We start from the raw sequence: 22,184 nt of genomic DNA, 5'->3' as shown, positions 1-22,184 counted from the left end.
GGGAATTCGGTTTCAGCGCAAGAATTCCGGGTGGGGCAGAGTCCACAGCAGAAGCTGTCGACCAGCCTCCACACGTGTGATGTGCATCAGCGTCTGCTGATGGCCTTTATGAAAGGACAGGTCACTGCCCTGGGCCCACCTGAGGTTCTGGGTCCCGTGAACATGAGGCAGGGCCCAGGCCCCCTTGGCCGAGAAGCCCTGGGTTAGGATCAACCCTGTGTGACCAGGACCTAGGGGCTGTCCTCACAGCTCACAGATAGTTAGACCAAGAGGGGGAGGAGCCTTTGCAGAGGAAGGAGACAGGGAGAAGGTGGGGAGAGGAGCAGGACGCATTATATCCCCCCCTCAAAGCCAGCCTTGTGGCTTCACGTGGCTGAAAATAACTAGGGGTTACAGAGCCCTGGAGGCGCGCCCACACTCCCATGCACGGCCTCATTCAGTCCTCGGCACCCCCGAGACAAGGGATTCCAACCTTTAATGCATTCAGATGGGGAAATTGAGGCAGAGAGCCGTGAACTACCCTGCCCCATGTCACAACACTGGTAAACGGTGTTACTCAGAGAAAACTTCAGATGGCCCGGCCCCAGCGTTCATGCCGCGCAAACGCTGGGGATGCGGGCACCTGCAGGAGCCGCAAGAGATGCAGGCGGGCCCAGCGCACCTGCCGAGGAAGCAGAGGGAAGGGCGGGCATGTTCCGAAGCTCGGAGACGTCTCCTAGAGACAGGAAGCAAAGTTCGTGGGACTCCAGATCATGTCAGTGGCCCCATCAAGAAACTCAAAGTGGGGACCCCAGCAAAGGCGTCTGCTCTGAGGTTCACATCCTCCCGTAGGATTTCTCCGGAGGCTCGGCCTCAGCACGTTGCGACAGAATGAAGTACCCTCCCCAGGAAAGACACATGCGCAGGGCCGGGGTCAACATCAGGATCGAAGACTTCTGCACAGCTTCCAGAGTCCAAAAGCTGGGACAGTGTCCCTGTGTTACCATGCAGAGTGGCATCTGTCCACCCACGGCGGGTGCCCGTGCCGGGACAGCAACGCTCCTTTATTGGGCCCTTGGCTTCCGGAAATTCCAGCCAAACTCCCCCACCCCCAGCTGCTCAAAGAACAGCTTCCAAATTAAAGTTAAAAAAAAAAAATAGCTGCTCTTCCAATAATTTAACATCCTGGGCATTCATCGTGGGCGGCTGGCAGGCTGGTATTGAGCGTGGTGCCAAGGCAGGCTTGGAGGACTTCTTGGAGATGGCACATCTGTGAACTGCTTGTTCCCCTCCCTCTGAGGAGATGAGAACTGGGAGGGTTTAGAAATGTCTGTAGCCACGTGACATTAGGGGGCTGTCCAACCCCTTCTTGACAGGTTTTTATCACATGCTCAGTAGCGCCTACAATTTCTGGGCAGATACGTGTCTCAACTATAACCCAACAGCATACAATCTGGAATCACTTGATCAAAAGATAATTTTAACCATGATTTATCAAGATACATGGTAAAAACCGGCTTGTGATGCGGGACTAGAGATGAATGAAGCACCACTTGCATTAATTTGGGAAAGGTGAAAAAGGAGGAACCTGAACCTGCTGGACCTCCTCCTCTGAGCACACAGCTCGGGAGAGTTTTCTCTACTCTGCTCAATCAGATCAGCAAGAGACGATCTCACTTGCCACATTAAAAATATTAAATGCTGACAGTGTTTGTTGATTGTATTATATAAAAGCATGGTTTTGCAAGGGTTTGAAATTGTTTAAAAAACAAAAACTACCACAGATAGTTTAGGAGTCTCTGCCGTTCCATGGAATTCTCCAGGTGGGATGGGAAAGGGGTGCTCCTGTGTGTATGTGTGTGTGTGTGTGTGTATGTGTGTGTGAGAGAGAGAGAGAGAGAGAGAGACGGGGTGGTCAAACACAGGGGAAAGGGATAAAACTGCTCCTTTTCAGCAATAAGAGCACCACTGTGTTGGGTAGTTACATGTTGCATCGTCTCCATGATAAACAAAAACACTTGCTTCCATTTTGGTCTAAATGAAAAGGAACATTTTCCCTTTCCTGAGCCAGCTTTGCCCCCGGCCAGTTGGCTCAGAGCCAAGGCTACTGAAGGGCTGCAATCCCAGGGTCAGCCCGCCGGAGACCGTCCGCTCTCCCCCTGCAAGCCAACAGCCGTAGGGACACAGACTGCAAGCCCTGCCCCTCCCTCGCTCGCTGGCCCTTCGTTTTACACCCGATTTCATGGAAACCTTGCTCCAGACAGAAGCTGACCAGCGGGTTCGCGGGGCTCCAAGGGACCCCCCCTGCAGAAAACCACTGCACAGAGCACAGCCCTGGAGACACAAGAATCTCCGCTCAGTGGACAGGAGCCAGTTCTCTTTTCCTGTAGAATCTACTAGTCCAAGGGCTGTGCATCAGACTAGTTTCAATGTCCCTTCTGCCACAGAAGTGATTGCCGTGGCTTTTTCTTCCTGCGCAAGACTCCAGATGCAGAGCGAATCGTTCATATACATGATTAGAGGGCCCTTGGGAAACTCTGCCCGTGGTGACAGGCAAGGGTGGGACTGCAGGTGACTGTGGACACTCAAACAGGAGTGCTCGGGAGTCACAGAACCCAGAGCTGGCGGGGCCTTCGATTTTCTCTCCCTCACAGACGTCCGAGTGAGCCCAGGTGAGGGCCCCGGACAGGGACTGAAGAAATGCATCCAAAGGAACACAAGTACGCAATTCCCCTTTGTCTGCACCGGGAAGGGACTGGGTGCTTAGAATTTGTCAATCTGTGATTTTTTTTTAAACTTCAGATCACTGGGCGCCTGGGTGGCTCAGATGGTTAAGCGTCTGCCTTCGGCTCAGGTCATGATCCCAGAGTCCTGGGATCGAGTCCCGCATCAGGCTCCCTGCTCCTTGGGAGCCTGCTTCTCCCTCTGCCTCTCTCTCTCTCTCTCTGTCTCTCATGAATAAATAAATAAAAACTTAAAAAAAAAAAAAACAACTTCAGATCACTTTGTCTTCTTCAATTTGTAAGCCATCAACAATTTCCTTTTCCTCTCCTAGCGTCTTTCTGGATTTACCTTTAGGGAGACCAGCCGGTTACCTGTGGTGCTCCTGCTGCCCCCGGGGTGTGCAGTAGAACCGAGTTCCCTCCCAGCGGCGCCTGGCTGGCTCCCCGGGGCTTCGTCCGCCTGCCCGGGGAGGGACCGCAAGGAGCTGCCCTGGGACTCTGCTGTTGGCATCTGCCACCCGGGTGTGCTGCCCCGGGCTCCGTATTCGTGGACAGGAAGGTGCTGGCCTCTGACCCTGCCCGAAGTCAATGCCGCACCTCAGCACTCGCGCTGCTTCAAATTCTCTGGGGCAAGCGGTTAAGTGCTCCCTAAAACACAAGCCATAAAATTGATGCGCTCCTCAAAACGAAAACTGCCATCTGCTGTCCTTACACATCCTCTCCTTACAAATTATGTTTCCTAAAGATGCAACTTTTGTTTTTTTATTGTATGTAATTCCAAATTCCAGCTAGGCAAGCTGACCCAGAAGCACGCTGGGGAGACCACCTTCCCTGACCCCAGAGCCTCTCACACTCACCTGCTCACACGCACGTAGGCATGCACACGCCGGTACAACTCACACTCACGCCCGCACTCACACTCGTGCCAGTGCGCCTAGGCAAACACCGGCACTTGCTCGTGTGCACACGCTCACGCGTGTAGAAAGGCGGTCACGTGGCAGGGAGGCTGGACCTCTCCCGCCCTGAGCGCCAGCACGCTCCGCAGAGCATGGCTCCTGGGGTCTGCGCCGTCTCCTGACCGAGAGGCTGCCAAAGTGAAACGCTCAGTCCACAGAGCGTTAGCGACTCGCTCCGCAGAAGAGCACGGGGACACCTGCGGGGGCGCTCCTGGCCCAGAGGAATGTCGCCCCCTACAACAACCAACCCGAGGGAACCCGCCCAAGGCCACGGCGGCGGCTACTTCTCTGCCTCCTGCAGTTCCCTCTGCGTGGCTCGGAGGAGGCGCCGAAGCTTCCAGAACACGTCGGGGGCTGCTCTCGGGGGGCTGCGCGCGGTGCGCCGGGGGTCCGCGCATTCCTGCACCGCCTCCCACAACTGCCGCTGCAGCGGGAAGGACAGGGCCGAGCTCCAGAGACGCGAGGAGAACCAGTGGCGGAATATCTTGTCGCAGATGACCTGAGGGACGGCAGACGGGCGGTTAGTGCAGGCCTGCAAACCCCCAGCGCCAGGGCTGCTCGGGTCCCAAAGGTGCCTTCCCTCCCAGAACCTGAACCCCTCAGCACCAGGAACGGAGTCCCGCGTCCAGCCCTGGAGCAGACGGGGAGGGCCCGGCTCGCTGAATACCCTCCGAAGACAGAGGGGAGCAGAGAGCGCTGGGCAGCCGCTGCCACGGAAGGAGTGGCCCCTCAGCCGAGTCACCGCGTCGCTGAGGACTTGCTCGGCCATACGCGGGTCACCGTAACTCGCGATGACCACCGGACGGGGTTGTCCCGAGGGTCCGGTGACGTGCGGGGAGAAGTCGTGGGCAAACGTGATCGCATGTTGAGACGCCTGGAGAAAAGACTGTCCTGGAAGGGACTTTGAACCCTTTTATTTCAGGAGCAGAAGTGAAAAATTAAGCCACCATCTCGCAGCCTAGAATCCTAACAGGGTGCAAAATGCCCCCGAATCTGCAGATCTCCTTAAATCCTCCACCTAAACGCGTGGCGTGTTCCCACAGCTTTCCCAGGTCCCTCCTGCCGGGAGGGCTGCTCCCAAGCTGCGTAATTAATGGGCTTTACTTTTCTGTGTTGCACTGTCTTGGGCTCACTGAACAGAGGCCTCAGTGTTTTAAAGCTACTTTTCGTAGAAGATGAGCAACTAACTTCTGTTTCCCCCTCCCTGCAAGGGCGAGGATTCTTTTTAAAAACAAATGACCTTAGTTCTGTTTTGAATTGATAATCCATGTGCAAAATTGTTCAATGTCCCCAAGGACAGACCACAGGTAAGTCCTAGGTCTCCATGCTGCTCCTGACCATCAGACACTCTGCTCCTGGCTCTGGGAGGCCATCCCTTCCTTGAATGTCCTTCTAGACAGAGTACGTGTACACAAGCCTATACACGCATCTCCTTTCCCTTCCACTTTGCACAAAAGGCAGTCTTTTGCACACTGTTCTTCAGCTTCCATTCCCATTTAACCGAATACCAGGGAAAGCCTCCCATGTCGATTCTTACAAGGATTTCCTGTTGCTTTCATGGCTGCACCTCAAATGTGTGGGTAGATCATAGATTATTTAACTATTCCCTATTGGTGGAAATTGAGGCTTTTTACTAACTTTTGCTATTATGAACAATGCTGCAAGAAATATCTTTCATGTATGTCATTTTCACTTTGCACATGTGACTAAATTTCTAGACTAGAAATTTCTGGGCCTAGAGGTATGTGCATTTTTTGTTTTAGTATCTATTGCCCAATCGACCCCACGAAAGTTGTCCTGAAATACACTCTCACAGCAATGTATGATGAGGACACTTGTCTCCCCCACTGCTCCACCAAGACCTGTGCTGTCTTTCATTTTTGCCAATTGATGGTTTAATTTGCATTGCTCTTAGCAGTCAGGGTGACAGTTATTTGTGCTTCCTTTCCAGTGAATTGTCAAGTTGATATCCTTTGTTCACATTTCCATCAGATTGTTGGCCTTTTTCATATTAATTTGCAGATACTCTATATCGTAAGGACATCCCCTTACTTTGGTTAGCTCCCTGGAGAGTGGACTCTAAGAGGGAGGTTTGCAGGCAGGGATTTATTGAGGTGCGCTCCTGGGAACCAAGCCTCCACGGACCTGAGGGAGAAGGAAATCTTCCGGTGTTCCTTACTGAGGCTGGAGACTGGGCTTCGCGTGTGCCCCAGCTCCCACTGACCCGTCCCTGGACGCTGCCCCTGGCACTTGGAGTAGCCACGGCAAAGAAGCTCCAGTGGGGAAGGACAATCCTGGGGGACACTCTCTGAGCCTTGGCAGCAGCTGGTGCGTGAGGACCCCCTTTGTCCCCCACTCTCCTGATCTGTACCAGCATTTGCAAACAGTTTGCCCATTTTCTCATTTAACTGTTAAATTTTGCTCGTATTTGGGGGGATTTTGTTTTGTTTTGTTTCCACTAAATGGATTTTTTTCAAGATAGTGAAATCTGTCACGTGTTCTTCCTATGGCCTCTGAGCTGTGTTCCATACTCAGAAAGGCCTTCCTTACTCTCAGGTAGTATTTTAAACTCTCCCAGTTTTTCTCTGGTACATTTAGTAAACTATTTTTTTTTTTTTTGAGTAAATACTTGAGCCCTCTGGAATTCAGTTTAGTCCGGGGTGAAACAGGAGCTACCCGGCCGACGGGCGCCATTCCGGCATACCCCAGCTACCTTCTGCCGGCCCGAGAGCTACTTGTCGTTACGTCTAGCTCTGAAATTTTTTAAAAAATTCTATTCCTTCGCTCTGTCAATTGGGGCAGGGATTTTTTTTTTTTTTTTTTGAGTAAAATTTTAAGTTAGAAAAGGAATACATTAGGAGGAGATGGGAAGCCCAGCAATGGGGTCTGCTGGCCTCTCCATCCAGGAGACCCCCATGGGGTCATTTGACCGACAACCCCATGGGCCAGACGACACTGCTTCCCGCTGTCCCTGTCCCCACTGAGCACATCGAGCCCAGGTGGCATGGAAGGGGTGACCCGGGCCACATGAGGGGGTGCGCCCTGCAGAGGGCAGCGGCGGCCCCAGAGAACGACGTCCCCCCGCCCACGGGGGCAGCCGCCTACCTGCAGGTTACTGTTAACTCTTTCTGCTCCACACTTGTTGACGCGCAAATCACACTTTGAGAAACAGTCGAAGAAATTGCAGTCTTCATCTCCTGTGCAGTTCTGCTCGAGAATTTCCCTCATTTTAGGTTCAAAAAAGGCCATGTCCACGTCGATGGCCACCACCTGTAACCAACACAGCACGTGGCCATCAGAGGGCGCTGGGGCTCAGCGGCCCGGCAGCCGGGGCACCTCCGTTCCCCGTGGGCAGTGCAGGTGCCCTCTGGTCGTGGGATCACAGAACTCTGCCTGCCGGGAAGAGGAGCCAGGCTGTGCCGGGGGGCGCCTGCTTTATTCACACAAGCACCAGGCATTGACCATATTGCGAGGCTTTCGCTGCAAAAAGGACTTTTGCTGCCACTGGCGAAAGCCTAGGATTTGGAACTATAACTAGAAGTATCATTTTTCAACTTTAAACACTTTTTCAGCTTTAAAAGTAGGATCTCTGAGGGGTGCCTGGGTGGCTCATTTAGTTAAGGGTCCGACGCTTGGTCAGGTCGTGATCTCGGGGTCCTGGGATCGAGCCCTGGGTCCAGCTCCACACTCAGTGCACAGTCTGCTTGAGGATTCTCCCTCCCTCTGCCCTTCCCCCCATGCTCTCTCTCTCTCAAATGAATAAACAAACCTTTAAAAAAAAAAAAAAGCAGCTTCTCTGAAATGTCTTAAAAATAAATGAATTCCCCTCCCATTGCTGTATCACTTTGGCCTCTGACTTTTAGGGACCAGCATTATAAATGCTGTGAGACCCAGATAGTTTATCCCCATGAATATCAACAATGAAGAAACCGAACTCCCGGGGCAGGTCTGTGGGTATGACGGTGAAATTGGGTGGGCAGGACCTACGCTGTCTACTTATGGCATATCTGTGACCCGAGTCAACTGGCTTCCTACTGATGCTTGGATGGACGTGTGGCTGGGAAAGGCAGCACCAACCCTCTCGCATTAGGGCTGATGCACATGGACCCTGATCCAACAGCACCAGATACTAAATGTCGCCATCAGCAGGAGCCCACAATTGACCTCCTGCAATTTCAGATTTGTCTTCTTGGCTTCAAACCAAATAGGCTTCAAACCAGAAAAAAGGAAGAACATCTACATTATGCAGATTTTCCACCACCACCTGAATTTAAAAAATAAAAAAAGATGATCTCAGACTTGATAAAACCTGGAGTCTGCCCAAATCAAGCAGTGCATAGCTTCAAGGTATTAAAAAAGCTCTAGGAAGACTTGATGAATTTGATGGAGTCTATGGCATCTCACAAGCCTTCACAGGCCATCCTCCGAACACGAGCCCTTCCTTCTGCCTTTGGTAGCATCTCAACAAGGCCTCATTGGCTGGGGTCCATTTCCTCTGCAACTCGCGGTGTTGGAAGCTACATTCCCTGGTTTGGGTTTTTGTTGTTCACTCAGGAGTGATCCCAGAGGCAGTAAACTTCCTTGGGGGATGATTCAGTAAAACAGAAGAGGGAAAATAGTTTCTTTCAAAATATATGGAGAATAATGAACATAAAGAACAGGGAACTTTTCCGTACTTAAGAGCTTTGCCTAATTACTAATTCAGGTGCGGCAAACAGAAATTACAATTTTAATCAATTTTTCCTATCTCATTATTTAGCCAAAAGAAATAGCTAATTTCGCTATTTAACCTAGCTAATACACTAAAAATATATTAGGCTGTGCTCATGAATCTATTGTCTTCATAATTTATTATCAGGACCAGAGGGCCTCCCTCCTTTCTATACTTTCTGGCAATCTCCCCAGCCTCCCCTGGGCCCCTACATACACTTTCAGCTCCTTGCGACTTCTCGCTCCCATTCCTGATTGTTCCCTTCTCATCTCCCAGGGAGAGCCAGATTTATTTTTTAATTTTTAGTGTATAGTGCAGAATAGATTACAGCTATTGTAAGCTTAACTCCACACACCTAAAATAAGAACAGCAACCAAGCCAACAGAAAGACCTGCATACGGCTTCTTTAATCGTATCAGGAGAATCCTAACACTCCTCCTGAATGGAATGACGTAACTCGCATCTTCATCAACCTTCATCCCAGCATCAGACTAGAAAGGGTTGAGAATTGTTTCATTCCCCACTGAACAGTGTGGCTCTCAAGTAGGACACACATCTGTTTGAAAGGAGCACTTGCTAGCAATGGTTTGGAGGTGTGAAACAGTGGTGTTTCCCAGTTGTTCCTTTGCAACCGCTAGATGAATTCTCAGGACCTATAAGTGGGGCCCCGGAGAGAGGGAATGACTGCAAGTCACCACGTCCCACCCCCAGAGTGTCGGACCCAGCAGGTCTTGGGGGGAAGGCAGAAAATCAGAATTTCTAACAAGTTCTCTGGTGATGCTGACACTGCTGGGTTTCATTTAAAGTTGTGAAATCATAGGTAAAGTTAACAAACTCAGTGTCTGTAAGGAGGTCAGGAATGCCAGGGTTAGCCAAGGGGGACCCTCTGTCCTCCCTCCCCGTTCTCCCCCGAGAAGAGGAGAAGAGCTCAGGCAGAGGCAAGGGCCTGTGTGCCCCAGCACAGCCCACAGGGCACAGTCTGGGACTAGGTCAAAAAGTGCAGCCCATTATTTCATTGAACAAATATTTCGTGCCTATCGTGCACAAGATGCTGGAAGGCACAACTCTAGTGCAGTGCACAATCCAGCAACGTGCCATGTTTCTCTTTCCCCGGGGAAGACTGGTCAGCTCCGCCTCCTTCCTACAGCCTTTCCTGGGAACCCAGCCCAGATAGCGTTGCAATTCCCTCATGTGTTACTGCTCCTGTGGGGTTCTGCTTGCTGACACTCCGTAATACTTGCTGGATGAAGAATCGGGTGTCAGATGAGCACTGGCCCCATAACGACCAGAGCCAGTGGTGTGAGTGGACGCACCACACCTCCTTTCCCAGGGCCGTGGGGTGCCTGGTTTCCCAGGACTTCTCTGAGAAAGAGAACGGTGGTCCTTCATGTCCATTACATAAACTTTCTGCTCATGAATTAGGGAAGCTTGGCCAGGATTTCACCTCCAAAAAATATGCTGGCAGATTTCTGGGGTGTCCCTCCCCTTCACAGCTCAGACCATGTCTAGAGGTCTCGTGGAGCTCAGGATATTCCAGACGGAGCTGAACGCCTCCCGAGCTCACCACCCAGAGTGCAGACCCTCCAGAAACCTCCCAGAACCTTCTGGAACCTCTCAGCTCTTTCCCTTCCACACTTGGAGCCACCCCCAGCTTATCAATTCCTCTGGGGCAGCCAGGGACAAGGAAGGCATTAGGACAAAGTAGTTTGGGCAAGTTGCCACAGTGCTCCTCACAGTGACAAAGGCTTGATTGGAGATGGGGTTTACACGGGGGCACATTTAATTTTCTAGGTTTCAGGCTGTTTTAAGCAGGCATTCCTATGCTACCTGCCCTGGAAGCCCTTGGCTGGCAGTAAGAGAGCCCTCCTTTTGTCCCTTTATGTTTTTAACCAGGATGAAGAGCACCCTTCTGCCATGAGCCAGCACCCTCAATGAGCAGCCCCCTGGTGTGGCCGAAGTCAAGTTGGCCTCACTCGCCAGCTGACTTGTTGCAGCCTGGGAGGGGAGGACCAGGACACAGCCCCTCCACACTCTGCGTGGGCAGGGCTTCCCCCTGGAGAAGGCACCAGAACTCCAGCTGTCCCTCTAGAAGTCTCACCCGCGGAGGGGAGACTAACTAGAACCGCTGCAAGAAGGAAGTATCAGGAAAAGCCTGACACGATCACACAGCATGGGTGGTGTGAAAACAGCATCCTCCAACTAGCTATGGCACCAAAGCCCCAAGGCCACCCTTCTTTGTCATCCGCTGTGGCTCCTCGTCTCCTGAGCATTGTTCTCTGCACTCAGCAAGAACTGGCTTTCTAATTAGGTCTAAGAAGCTGCTCAGCCGCTTTGGAGAAACCAGAAGAGCCATGAGGGAGGACAAACCCGTCGTGGGTGCCTTCGTTATCATTCCCCCTCCAGGGAGGTGCACGGGGCCTGTGTTCCTCGAATTCTCTCATTCACACCCCAAAGGAGGTGCTCCGGCAGGTCCGGCTTGCCCAGGCCGGAAGCTTGCATTTCAGAAACCCTCTCCTAGATTCTCTGCCCGCCCTGCCCGCCAGGACACGCACGCCTTCCCCATGCCACTCACCGTGAAGTCACTCCTGATGGCAAAGTTTTCGGGCTTGACGTCGCAGAGGTGGAGGCGGTGAGAGAAGTCGTCCTCGAAATGGCTCACCATGTCCAGGAAGCTGAGCGCCATGTCGCTGATGGCCTTGGCCTGGCCCCGGCCGCCCCGGGGGGCCCCCGAGGCCCCGTCCAGGGGGAAGAGGGCCCGGTGGCGGGGGCTGCCGGCGGCCAGGTACTCCACCGCGTAGAAGTGGCCGCAGGAGCCCAGCACGGGCAGGGCGTGCCGGCTCAGGTCCTGCAGCAGGCTGAAGAGGACGAACTCCTCCTGCTGCAGCAGGGACCAGAGGCTGGCCAGCTGGCCCCGCCAGCGAGGGCCGCGCCTCCCCGGCCACAGCGGCCCCAGGCTGCCGCCCGACAGCTCCAGGCCCAGGGCGTTCTTGACCTCGCCGGCCACCAGCAGGAGCAGCTCGGCCTCGGGGAAGTCCTGGCCGCCCTCGTCGGCCGCGTCCTCCAGCAGAACGAGCGGCTGGAAGCTGGAGAAGGCCTCCTCCTTGGACTTGAGGACGATGGGCCGGCCGCGCCAGTCGGCCTGCAGGACCTTCTTGCCCCTCTCGAAGTGCAGGCAGCGCCGGTAGAGCAGCTTCTCCCCGACGCACAGGTCCTCACAGAGGTCTCCCACCAGCACCCCGCCCTCGTACTCCCGGCACTGCAAGGAAGGGGACAGTCGGTCACAGGGCGGGAGCGGCCAGGGGGTCCCTGCGCGCAGACGCTTTGATCAGCTGGTGGGAGAAACCTCACAAATGTGAGCCACGCAGGCTCTTTGGGTCAGTGGGTAATTCACTGAAAGAGCTAAACGAGTGTCTCGTATTCATTACATTATTCACCCAGGCCCAGGTCTTCAGAATCAGGACAGCGGAGGCGAGACGCGGGCTCCCCCCCCCACCGCGCCCCCGTCCAGCCACGTGCCGCTGGGAAAAGCCTTTCACCCGCTGGTGACCGTTCCGTCAGCTGTCAGAGACAGGGCTGTCCGGGCCAGAGGTTCTCGACGCTGGCCACACGTGCAGGTCGCCCTGGGGAGCTTTGAACGCCACCATCCAAGAATGGCTAAGTCAGAGCTCGGAAGGGGGGTCCCCAGCGAGCGTCACCTGGTGCCAGGCCAGCCACAGTGACCACCCTCCCAGCAGGCCCCTCAGCCCGCTGTCTGTGACACCAAGTGGTGCCGCGTCTAAGGCCAGCAGGTCTGGAAGGGTGACAGGGGTTCGGAGGGGCACCCTCCGGAAAGAGGAGTCAGAGGAGGCCCCGTGGCTGGTCATGCCAGCAGGACTGGAGACGGGCGCATCAGAAACTGGCCCTCCAACAACGGCCAGGGGAGGCTCTTCAGAGCCTCGGGTCCTTTCATGCTGGTCAGCTTTGCATTACAAGCAGCTCAAAGCCAGACAATGTACTTCCAATGTCTGGATATAGGAACAATTCCAAAATCCCAAAAGCTCTGAAAACTACAACTTTTTTGTGACTCAATGAGCCTCACGTGGTACCAAACCCCAACTGAAGAGTTGTGTGGCTAATTGTAGTGTGAGTGTATTCGACTTGGTGTGAATTTCCATACATTGTGCTGCAGAGTTATTCATTGGTTTGATTACTGGTTCTGCTTCATATGCAAAATACAAGGTATATGATCCATATTATTTTTCTAATGCCCAAAAAAGTGTGACTTCAAAAACATGCCTGGCCCCAAGGTGTTAGATAAAGGACGGTGGACCTTTATAAATACTCTAGTTTAATTGTTCAAAGCACGCATTACCAGAATGCTTATTAAAAAGAAATATTCCCAGTTCTTAAAACAAGTATCTGGATTTTCGGGACCATTTCAGGCAGCAGCTGGACAAGAGCCTGAAAGACCCCGGCCACGCCGTCTGACCGGAGTCTGGGGCTTTCTGCTGAAGGAGGCTCCTGGGAGCCATTTCTCCTTTGTGGGCTTTGGATCTTAGTATATCAGCCTTGGGTGGTGAGTGTGTGACACCCGCCAAGCACAAGGATGCACGTGACGGAGACCTGTGTGTGGTCATGAATCCGCCCCAAGAGCTTGGGGGTGCCAAGCTGGGCTGCTTTTTTGTCTTTGGGAAACAGACACCCGTGATGACGTTGTGTTAACAAACACCCACACAACTGTGTTAAACACACCTGATGCTGTGCTCGTCTTGCAATTTAACACAACACACGCTGGTAAAACGCCATCCTCTTAATTCCATGGCTTGGGGTCAAGAAACAAGTGTTGAAAGGATCAGGACCCTTTGAGTCTCTCACTCTCTGCTTAGAATCGCTTCCATATCGCCCCTTGTAAGTCACAGCCGCTGACTCAGGCTGCCCCAGACCTCTCAGGATATTCTCAGAGGGGAGGTGGGATGGAAGGGTGAAGTGTTCTAGACAACCAGGAGCAAAAAGGGGCCATTCATTTTACTTGCTGCTGGTTTTTTCCCTACGCTATCTGGTATTTACAGAGTTTCACATTTCTTTAGTAAATTTCCTTATAAAGTCCAAAAATTCCTTTAAGTATGATACCCAAAATTATTTGATTCAATTCCATAAACATCTTTGGAGTGTTGTCACATTTAGAATTGAATCAAAAGTGCTTCTGTATGAAGTACAGAACAGGAAAAGAAAAGCAGGTGACAGAACCGGTCTGGTGGGAGGGGGTGAGTCCTGAGCTGAGAGCTTCAGAATCCTGGGAGAAGCCGGAGAGAAGGGAGGAGGCAGACACGCTGCAGCCGAACCTGCCACTGGCCAGGAGAGACACCTGTGGGCCAAGGAGACTGCTCCACTCCTCTGGGACTGGGAACGGCCACGGGCAAGGCCTTGCTGCTTCAGCCACACGTGGCCCCCTTCAAATCAATAATGCCACTCTCCCGACCTCACCCAGCTGCATGTGAGCTGAGCCCCTATCCAACTACAGGTACCAGGCTCAGGAGTTCACATTACAGAGGTGGCTGCCCTCCAAACTCATAAATGAGAGCAGAGGATGATCTGTGCAGGATAGGTACACTGCCTTGGCTCTGGGGCAGACTGGGTTTGCCTCCTGGCTCTGTCCCGTACGGGCTGGTGGCTTGTTTCCAAGTCTATAGCATGGGATGCTGATACAATGTCACAGACCTGTGAAGGTCAACCAAGGTCACAGGTGCAGAGGACCAATGGTCTTAGTGAATGCTACTTCTCTCCCACCCTCTCCAGCCCCGGCCATTGTGGTGGGGGTGGGGGTGGGGGGGTGGGGGGTAGAGAGGGAGGCTTCTTCCCGGAGAGATGTGCCTGAGCTCAATTTTGAAAGCCTAATTGCAGTGTGCCTAGCAGAGAAGGAGAAAGGGGGCAGTTCCATTGCAGGAAATAAGCTGTGCAAAGAGCCAGAGTTGCAAAGTAGTGTGTTCAGAGAACCAGATACAATTCAGGGGCGTGGAGAGCAAAGTTAGTGCAAGCACCCGTGTGTCACGGACGGGCTGTCCTATGAAAAGATGCCATGTCTCCACCACACAAAAATGCTTCTACCCTGCAAGGGCCAGATCAACCTTCCGCGGGGGGCGGGGGGGGGGGGGGGGGAAGCCTCATCTCCGCCCTCTGCCCCCAGCTCCCAATCCACCAGACTCACTTGCACATCCTCTCTCCCACTGACTCCCCACAGCACAGTGTTTTCTACAAAACTATCCTGCATTGATGAAGTCTAGTTCAAATCGAATTAAAATCTATACAATTTTGCCCCTGCAAATTTGGACGGCCGTTCCAAACAGGAGTTGCAAGACATTTTGAACAATGGTATAATCATTGAATTGGGCATAGAGCCTATCAATTTTGGAGGGGAGCATTATTTGGGGCTGTTTTCCTGAGGCTTACCACATTGGGGTAGAAGTGTGCCTCCTGCAGGGCTGACAACTTCGGGGGCTGCAGTGTCGAGCATCAGAAAGGCCAGGAAAGTGGAGCGAGGTGCCCAGGACCCCAGGGGGCCTCCAGCTACCATAGGGGAGGTCTTGGGTTTATGACCTAACTTCTGGTACCCCCATCACCTCGTTCATCATAAGAGATAGTCGACACTAGAACAGGGTGTGCACAGTGTGGTTATTACAGAGTTACTCTTCATCATCATCCTTTAGAATGATGTGCTTTTGGCATTTCGGGTCCTTACTCTCTTACAGAGACCGTAAAATTCATGCGCAGGGCTCTGCTGGCAACCAGTGCTGGAGTGAGTCTGCACAATCCTTTGGCAGGTCTGTGCCTCCTAAACCCGGAGAGGAATTAACCTCGCATTTAAACACCAGTGAACTTAAAGGACAAATTACAAGTTTACGAGCTAATTAAAAACTGCCATCATGTGAGAGGAAATAGTGAAATTATTTTATGAGCAGCATGTCCTACTGAAGTAGCTATGTTTTAACTCAATAAAAGTGGTTTGTTCACTTGAGCTCAGTGTTTAAAGTCACTTTTCTCTGAAAACGAGGGGGTGCTGCCAGCATGAACGCAGGTAAGCTTCTGTGCCCAAATGCGCGTACGTACAAAATCCACAGGTATCACATTTTAAAATAAACTGAAAAAAAAAAAACAAAAAACCAAGTAAACAAAGTCTCCTTACCATTGACGGGCATTTTTTAATTACTTAAACTCACAGTGGATTTGTGTTTCTAGACTATGTGCATCCGTACAAACGCACGCTCCCAGAATCCTCAGTTCTGGTAGGAATGTCTTAGCAGTTGTTGCTTAGAATCTCTCCAGCTCGTATCATGGTTCTCAGGCAAAAACAAAACCTGTCCACTGAGTCTGAGAAACTGCTGATGGGGTCTCAGAGGTCATGCCTGAAGGCTGGGTTTTCTTTTGTGTATTTGTTTTTGTTTTTAAGGAGCATGAAGTCTCTGCGTGGTTAGCAACAGAGCCCACGACAGAACTCCTTCCCTGAGCAGCCGGCTGTGCATTGCAGAATCTCAGAGCATTTAGCCTGTCCACTGCGCAACCCCTCTTGACCCCTGGATGGCTCAGAAGATACACATTACGCACACGGCCAGAGCACTCAGGAAAACAGAGACATCCCCTGCTATAAAATCTTTCTGGATGCTGTAGTCCCACTGGGACCATGGGTTTCTACCACAGCAAAGAAAGTTAAGCCCGCCCTACGAAAAAGCAATCTCTACTGGAGGCAACTAGATTAAGTCACATCAAGAGCCAAAGAGCCAAAAGGGAGTTAAGCCTTCTGCATAACAGAGCCCGTGGGAATATTTTTGAGATGCCTTGAAAATGATATGCTACCGAAGGATGAAGCATACCCAGTTGTTACTCAGGGCTTTCGTTATCAGGGAAGCCACCGATTGCCAGGGGGTCTCTGCTATCACACCGCACAGGGTCGCCTACTGTCTCCAGGACGCCACGACTGCGTGAATCAGGATAAGTTACTGTCCATCCTGGGGCTCAGTGTTGCCATCTGTGAAGTGAGGACAGTATAAGCACATCCCCAGCACAGGTTATCGAAGGGCTGAAATGAGCTAATACGCAGACAGCTACTTAGCCCAGGGCCCGCCCAGAGCAAACACAGCGGGCGCCCGCAGCGCCTCTCTCTGCTGCCGTGTGCAGTGCTCTGCCCTTGGAACAGGGAGCCAGGCTTGGTGACGCTCAGCAGCCTGGGATAGCCCGGGGCACAGCTCACTAGAAAAGAAGGGCTCTAGAAACCTCACAGAGAGGTTGAAGAAGGCTTACAGATGTCTTGATTATGAGATGTGCTGAAAAGCCATGGTCCAGAGGAGCACAGCGGTCTGACTCAAAAACCTCCAAAGCTAGAGGACCCAGGGCTCAACTCCTTGGAACAACTCCAGTTGGCTCTTCCAACTCTCCCCCCTTCCAGGGCCATGAAGTGCGCTGAGCTCCCTGGGCAGGAGGAGTGCCGCCTGCGGGTGCCGGCAAGCCGGACTCCCAGCTCCCTGAGCTCTGCACCTTCGTCTGCAGACTCCTCTGCAGACCAGCAATGGCACCTGCCACACTGGCGGCCTGGGACCCCAGCAGGGGTGCGGGACTCCCGGGCTCTGCCAGGGAGGGAGAGGGCTCCCTCTGGCTCAGCGGCAGTGTGCTCCTTCTGTGCTTGGTATTCCGAGGGAAAGCTAATGAGGGTCTGGAGAGCAGTCAGAAAAATAACGGCCAGTTTTTTTATTAAGGACAAAAGCCAGGCAGAATGAATTGAAAGTGCCTGGGAGCCTAGAGACAGAGGGTCGATTCAGCCTGAGTCCTGGGCGGCCACCATGCCAGGCTCTGCATGGCAGCCAGGGCCCAGCAGAGTCTGGGTTGTGGAGACCGAGGGGCTGTTCAAGCCCCGTTCTAGTTCAGAGTGTCCTGGGGCACAGGGCGCCAGGGTGCTGGGTGGGGCTAACACCCACAAATTCGGAACAGAGAAGGTAGAAGGGGACGAGGCAAGGAGAGAGGGAGAGAAAGGCAAGCCCTGAGCACAGGTGAGAAATAATGGCCTCGAACGGGGTGCCCAGATGATGCTCCCCGAAAAATCAGTTCGCGGAGACAACGTCAGATGAACTTCAGGAAGACGGACAAAGGCAGTATTTCAAATTGTTCTTTGGGCAGTAGGCAAGATGGGGAGCCTTCAGAAGCAGAGCCCACATCTTCAGCTTCATGTCAGACTAAAAACAACCCCAGCTGGCGGCCATTAGAGATATATTGGTAGAACCTCTAACCAGAATTGGTTTTAATTTATGAGCTGGCATGCTGCGGAAGTTATGATTAGCAGTTACCTAAATTATATTAGGCCATATAATGTCCATTAGTCCTTTTCCCACTTAACCAAAGATAAATAAGTGAAAACAGCATTTTTATTTTAATGAAAAAGATTATTGTATTATTTTTGTAAACAGGTATTCCATCCTGGAAAAAAACCTCTTTTTGTTCCTTAAAATTAGCCAATCAGTCCCCCCAAAACAGAGGTGAAATAAGCCTTGTAGAAGGAATTTTTATATGGGTTACTGAGAAAGTTGATCAGTTGTTGTAAGTTAAAGAAAACTTGATAGAATTCAGTGTAACAGTCCATAGATGATTGATAATAGATAGGTGACTGAGAGAGAGGATGGAGGGAATCGTTGATGAGGGTCTCACTCGCATTATGATCAATGCATGATCAGACTCAATTAAGGAATATGATTTGCGTTTGTATGTTTCAGTCCTTTAATTTTTCCAATCTCACTTAAAAAAATTTTTTTAACTTTTAGGCTATGAAAATTTGAAAACCTACAATCTCAAAAACCCCACCCATATGTAAGCAATTGGACTGTAAACTTCCCATGCGTTTTTTGAAGATTTCTTAGAAAATAGATCATCTTTCACAGCAAATGCTCAGCTAGATGGTCACTGTTTTAGGAAGTGAATAATCGCGTAAGAAACCAACGTGGCCGCTTTTGCCTGCTGTCTTCACCTTTTCGGCTTTCCTTTCGGGGATTCCTACCTCTTTCCAAGTCTTCCTAACCCCCATGATCTTCCGGACCAAACGGAGAGACTGAGAGCCACCAACGTTTGGAATGAACGGATGAGCGTCTGGGGCCCAGTGCACACAACAGCCTGCCCAGCCCAGCTAGGACCACTCAGGCCCACGCCTGTTCGGAGACCGCTGTCTTGACCCCAGGACAGGGGTCTGCGGGGGTCCGCTCCCCTGAGCGCACTCTGCCTGGGGTCCCACAAACCGCGCCGGCGAGAGCCGCGGCGTTGGGGCGCAGGGAGTCAGGGGCCCTACCAGCCGTCTGCGCTGGGCTCAGCGAGATGCACCCAGGTTGGAATCATAGCACAGCCGCGAGCGAGAGCACCCGAGAAGCAGAGGCGTGGTCCCCGCCGGCCCCGAGCCCCGACAGCGGCCGCGCCGTCGCCAGCGCCCCGAGCCCGGCCGCCCCACACGGGACGCGGGCACGGAGGGGCCGTCGGGAGCCTCGGCGCAGACCTGCGAACTTGCTGAGCGCGGGCTCAGGGGCGGCAGGAGAGCCGGGGGGCAGGAACTCTATCTTGGGACAAAGGACCAATTTGGGCGAAGGGAGGGAGACACCTCCGCGCGCCCACAGACTCCCGGGCAGAGGCGGGTCGTACGCACCGGGCGTTCCACGCACCGCGTCCGGACCCCCGCCCCCCGGGTGCCACGACCGCGCCCGACTCCCCCGCCCCCGGGGCCAGCGGAGGGTGTCGCACCCCAGGCCCCCGGGAGCGCGGCGCGGGGCAGTGCGGCGGCGGGACCTACCAGCGCGGCCAGCATGCGCCGGCTCTTCTCGTCGGTGCAGCGCTCCGAGAGGACGCCCGGGTGCGCGCGGAGCAGCAGCGCGGCCGCCAGCACCCAGCCCGCCGTCCACGCCGCGCACGCCAGCAGCGCGCCCCGCCCGCCCCGCCCGCGCCGCCCGCACCGCCCGCGCCGGCCCCGCGCCATGCCCGCCGCCCGCGCCCCGCGCTCTCCCCGCGCTCTCCCCGCGGCTCCGCCGCTCGGCCCGGCTCGGCGGGGGAGGGGGCGGGGGGAGAGGCCGCGCGAGGGGAGGGGGAGGCCCGGCGGCCCGACTGCCCGCGCCCGGCCCGTCCTGGGGGGGGCGTAGGGTGGAGTGTCCGCCGGCCGCAGCCTGCGCGCCCGCCGCGGCGCCGGGGGAAGGGGGTGTCCGCTCGCCGCTCCCGGGGTCCGCGCGCTGCTCGCCCTGCTCCACCCGCCGCACCCCGACACCTTTTCCACCTTTTTTTTGCACCTTTTTTTCCAAGAAGACCAGTCCCCCCTCTTAAACAGAAGCCGCAGAACCCGCGTAGATTCAGACTCCCCCCGTTCAGACTCCTGGTTCCTCTGTTAACACATCTCCAATTCAGACAAGATCTCCCCCCTTCTCCGGGCGGCCGCTGGTGCCCCGCACTGTCTTTTTACAGAGCCCCGCCCCACCCCGCCAAATCCCTGGTTGCTCTCGGCTGCAGCTCTATCCCCCGCACCCCGCATTCACCCGGCTGCTAGATTCCTCTCTCCCCTGTAACCAACTTGGGCTTCCAGGGGTCGGGGCCGTCGGGACATCTTAGCGACCCCTGCCCGCCTTTCCCAGGCAGCGTCCTACATCCCACTGCTGTGGCCCAGGATGCCAAAGAAACCGCCAGGGCGTCCTCTCTGCGGACAGGGAGTACCACACTCTTGAAACGTTTCCGCTCGCCCCTGGCTAGGAGAAAGCAAGCGTTCACCACGTGTGTCTAAATCTGTATATTCGAAACATCATCTGCGGAGCATGCTTCCATGTTCAAATCCCAGTCTTTATATAAAATAGGCGGGCGCCTCAGCCAACAGAGCTGTCTCTGGTTCTTGCCAGCCCTCTCCACCCCGCCCTGAGCGGCTCCTCGGTTCTCTGAAAGGCTTTCTCCCCTAAGGAGAGAGTCCTGGGTGGGTGGTGTCCTAAGAGGTGAACTGTCACAACTGAAGGCCTCTGGAAGCCGCCCCTCCCGGGGGCTCACACATTCACTTTAAAAAAGCTTATTCCAGGCCTCTTCTATGCCAGCCCAAAGCCATCACCCTCCTGCCTGCCCCCACCTGAATTTCCATTCGTGAGCTTAGGAATAACAGGAACCACTCCAGCCTGATAAGGCATTCTGTGATTATCCCCAGGGAACTGGCTTCTTAACCTTGCCTATTCTGCAACTCACGGTTTAACCTTCACAGCTGGGTGGTAGAAGTCTCTAGGGATTGTGAAACATCAAATTAACCAACACCACTGAAGGAGCCCTTTAGGTACAGGGCCAGTATTCCCTGATGCAACAGACACTCCGACCTGGGATGGCTCCGTCAAAGGCAGTGATGGCTACTGGGGTCCTTTCCGAATGGCCAGTTCTCCCACTTCCCAGGGCACCCCCAAACAGAAGCACTGCTGGGAGCATTTTGGTAAGCTGGCTGTATGGAAACTTGGTTGTCTCATTTCAAAACAGTTGTGGAGCCCAGAAGGCATCGGAGGATATTGTTTTAAAATCTTGACTTGATGGTGTAAAATTGATCCCTTTTCCCAAGAATTTGGGGGTCTGGGGCAGGAATAGGAAGAAGAATGAGGTAAAGACATGTGAACACTTATCCTTTACAACCTAGGAATAAAAATCACAGAAGGGAAACAGAACTTGAAGTCAGAGTTAACAACATTAGGATTTGCAAGGCAGCTTTTACTTTGTAAGTTTTTAAAAATGTCAATCATACTTCTTTTGGCATTTTATAAAGAAAAAAAAAACAGAACAAAATTTTAACCCCACAATAAAGAGATCCTTTAAATATTCAGCATCGTTTTAACACAGACGTTACAGTACTCTCTAGACCAAAATAAAATCCTCAGAATGCAGGACGATGCAGCCTGCCGCCCTGCTGTGCAGTTTGCACACTGCACAAAGCCGTGGAGCTGTGGATGGGGCTGAGGTCCACCAGAGCTCCGCTCACCAAACCCTTTTCCCCAGGGGGCCCCATGGAGGGGGCCTCTTTGAATTACCTGTCCAAAGGGGGCTTTTTTGGGTATTCACACGAAGGTGACTTACAGGCCAGCTGTACCCTTGGTACTAAAGATACGGCCCCAGAACTGCGAACAAACAAACAAACAAACAACAAATACGTAATTGCATGAACAACAGAATGTGAGGCTTTGGCTTCACGAACAAAGAAAAACAAGTCAGGTCTCATCTCCCAGAGCCCTGCCTGCTGCACGTAGGTGCCATCAGCACCCGCAATCGTGCTGCATGATTCAGAATGACTGGCAGCCTTCAAGGGTCAGGAGGAAGGGGATGGGCAGAGCTGGGGAGGGGCTTGGCCCACTGCCTGCTTCACATCAGGTTGATTTCAATAGGCTTTGACTCCTTAAAAAAAACTGTATGAAACCCAAGAACTACTTCCCCCTACTCTCTTACCCAAACTCTGGAAATGAGTCATAATATTAGAAATGGCTGGGCACAGGGATCTTCAGCCATGCTGCATTCATGCAGAAATTCACAAGGTAGTTTTCCTCCGTCTTGAAGGAGGTAAAAATTTTGCTCTGCATAGCCCCCAGGGCAAAAGTCTGCAAGCAGATGAGAGGCCCCCGTGTTCTAGAGTCCGGGCCCCAGGCCCCAGGCCCAGGCCTCAGGCACCCACGGATTGGAAGAATTACTATGTGAGCAGGGTTAGCTTGTTTTAATTAAGCACTCAGACTAGACTGTGTTTGTTCATTTATCTCTTCCATTAGACTAGAGGCTACTTGAGGGTAAGCACTGTTCTATTTTATGTTGTAATCCCAGCACCTGATCTGG

At 53.1% G+C, this 22,184-nt stretch overlaps 1 protein-coding gene across 1 annotated transcript; it reads right to left on the bottom strand.

Annotated features, from left to right (window-relative positions):
• Nucleotides 1-458: 458 nt before the first annotated feature.
• DIPK1C (divergent protein kinase domain 1C) lies at nucleotides 459-21,372 on the bottom strand. Its single transcript, XM_078060482.1, has 5 exons — nucleotides 21,291-21,372; nucleotides 19,159-19,403; nucleotides 10,942-11,625; nucleotides 6,764-6,928; nucleotides 459-4,157 (listed from the first exon to the last, which is right to left on the bottom strand). Exons 1-5 carry the CDS (start codon nucleotides 21,370-21,372, stop codon nucleotides 3,939-3,941), a joined length of 1,395 nt encoding a protein of 464 aa, XP_077916608.1. The 3' UTR covers nucleotides 459-3,938.
• Nucleotides 21,373-22,184: the final 812 nt, after the last annotated feature.

This window comes from Halichoerus grypus, chromosome 13, assembly GCF_964656455.1.
Source record: "Halichoerus grypus chromosome 13, mHalGry1.hap1.1, whole genome shotgun sequence".
NCBI lineage: Eukaryota > Metazoa > Chordata > Mammalia > Carnivora > Phocidae > Halichoerus > Halichoerus grypus.
The sequence above is the reverse complement of the archived record's forward strand: the minus strand, read 5'-3'. Positions and strand labels throughout refer to the sequence as shown.

What these genes read in the sequence shown, in the direction of transcription:
- DIPK1C (XM_078060482.1), bottom strand. Translation starts at nt 21,372, where the DNA reads ATGGGGCCCCCTGGGGAAAAGGGTTTGGTGAGCGGAGCTCTGGTGGAC. An exon ending in CAGCTCCACGGCTTTGTGCA is followed by an intron (nt 19,404 to 21,290) that starts GTGTGCAAACTG and finishes TCCCCCGCCGAG; the next exon opens with CCGGGCCGAGCGGCGGAGCC. An exon ending in GGCGCATGCTGGCCGCGCTG is followed by an intron (nt 11,626 to 19,158) that starts GTAGGTCCCGCC and finishes CCTTCCTTGCAG; the next exon opens with TGCCGGGAGTACGAGGGCGG.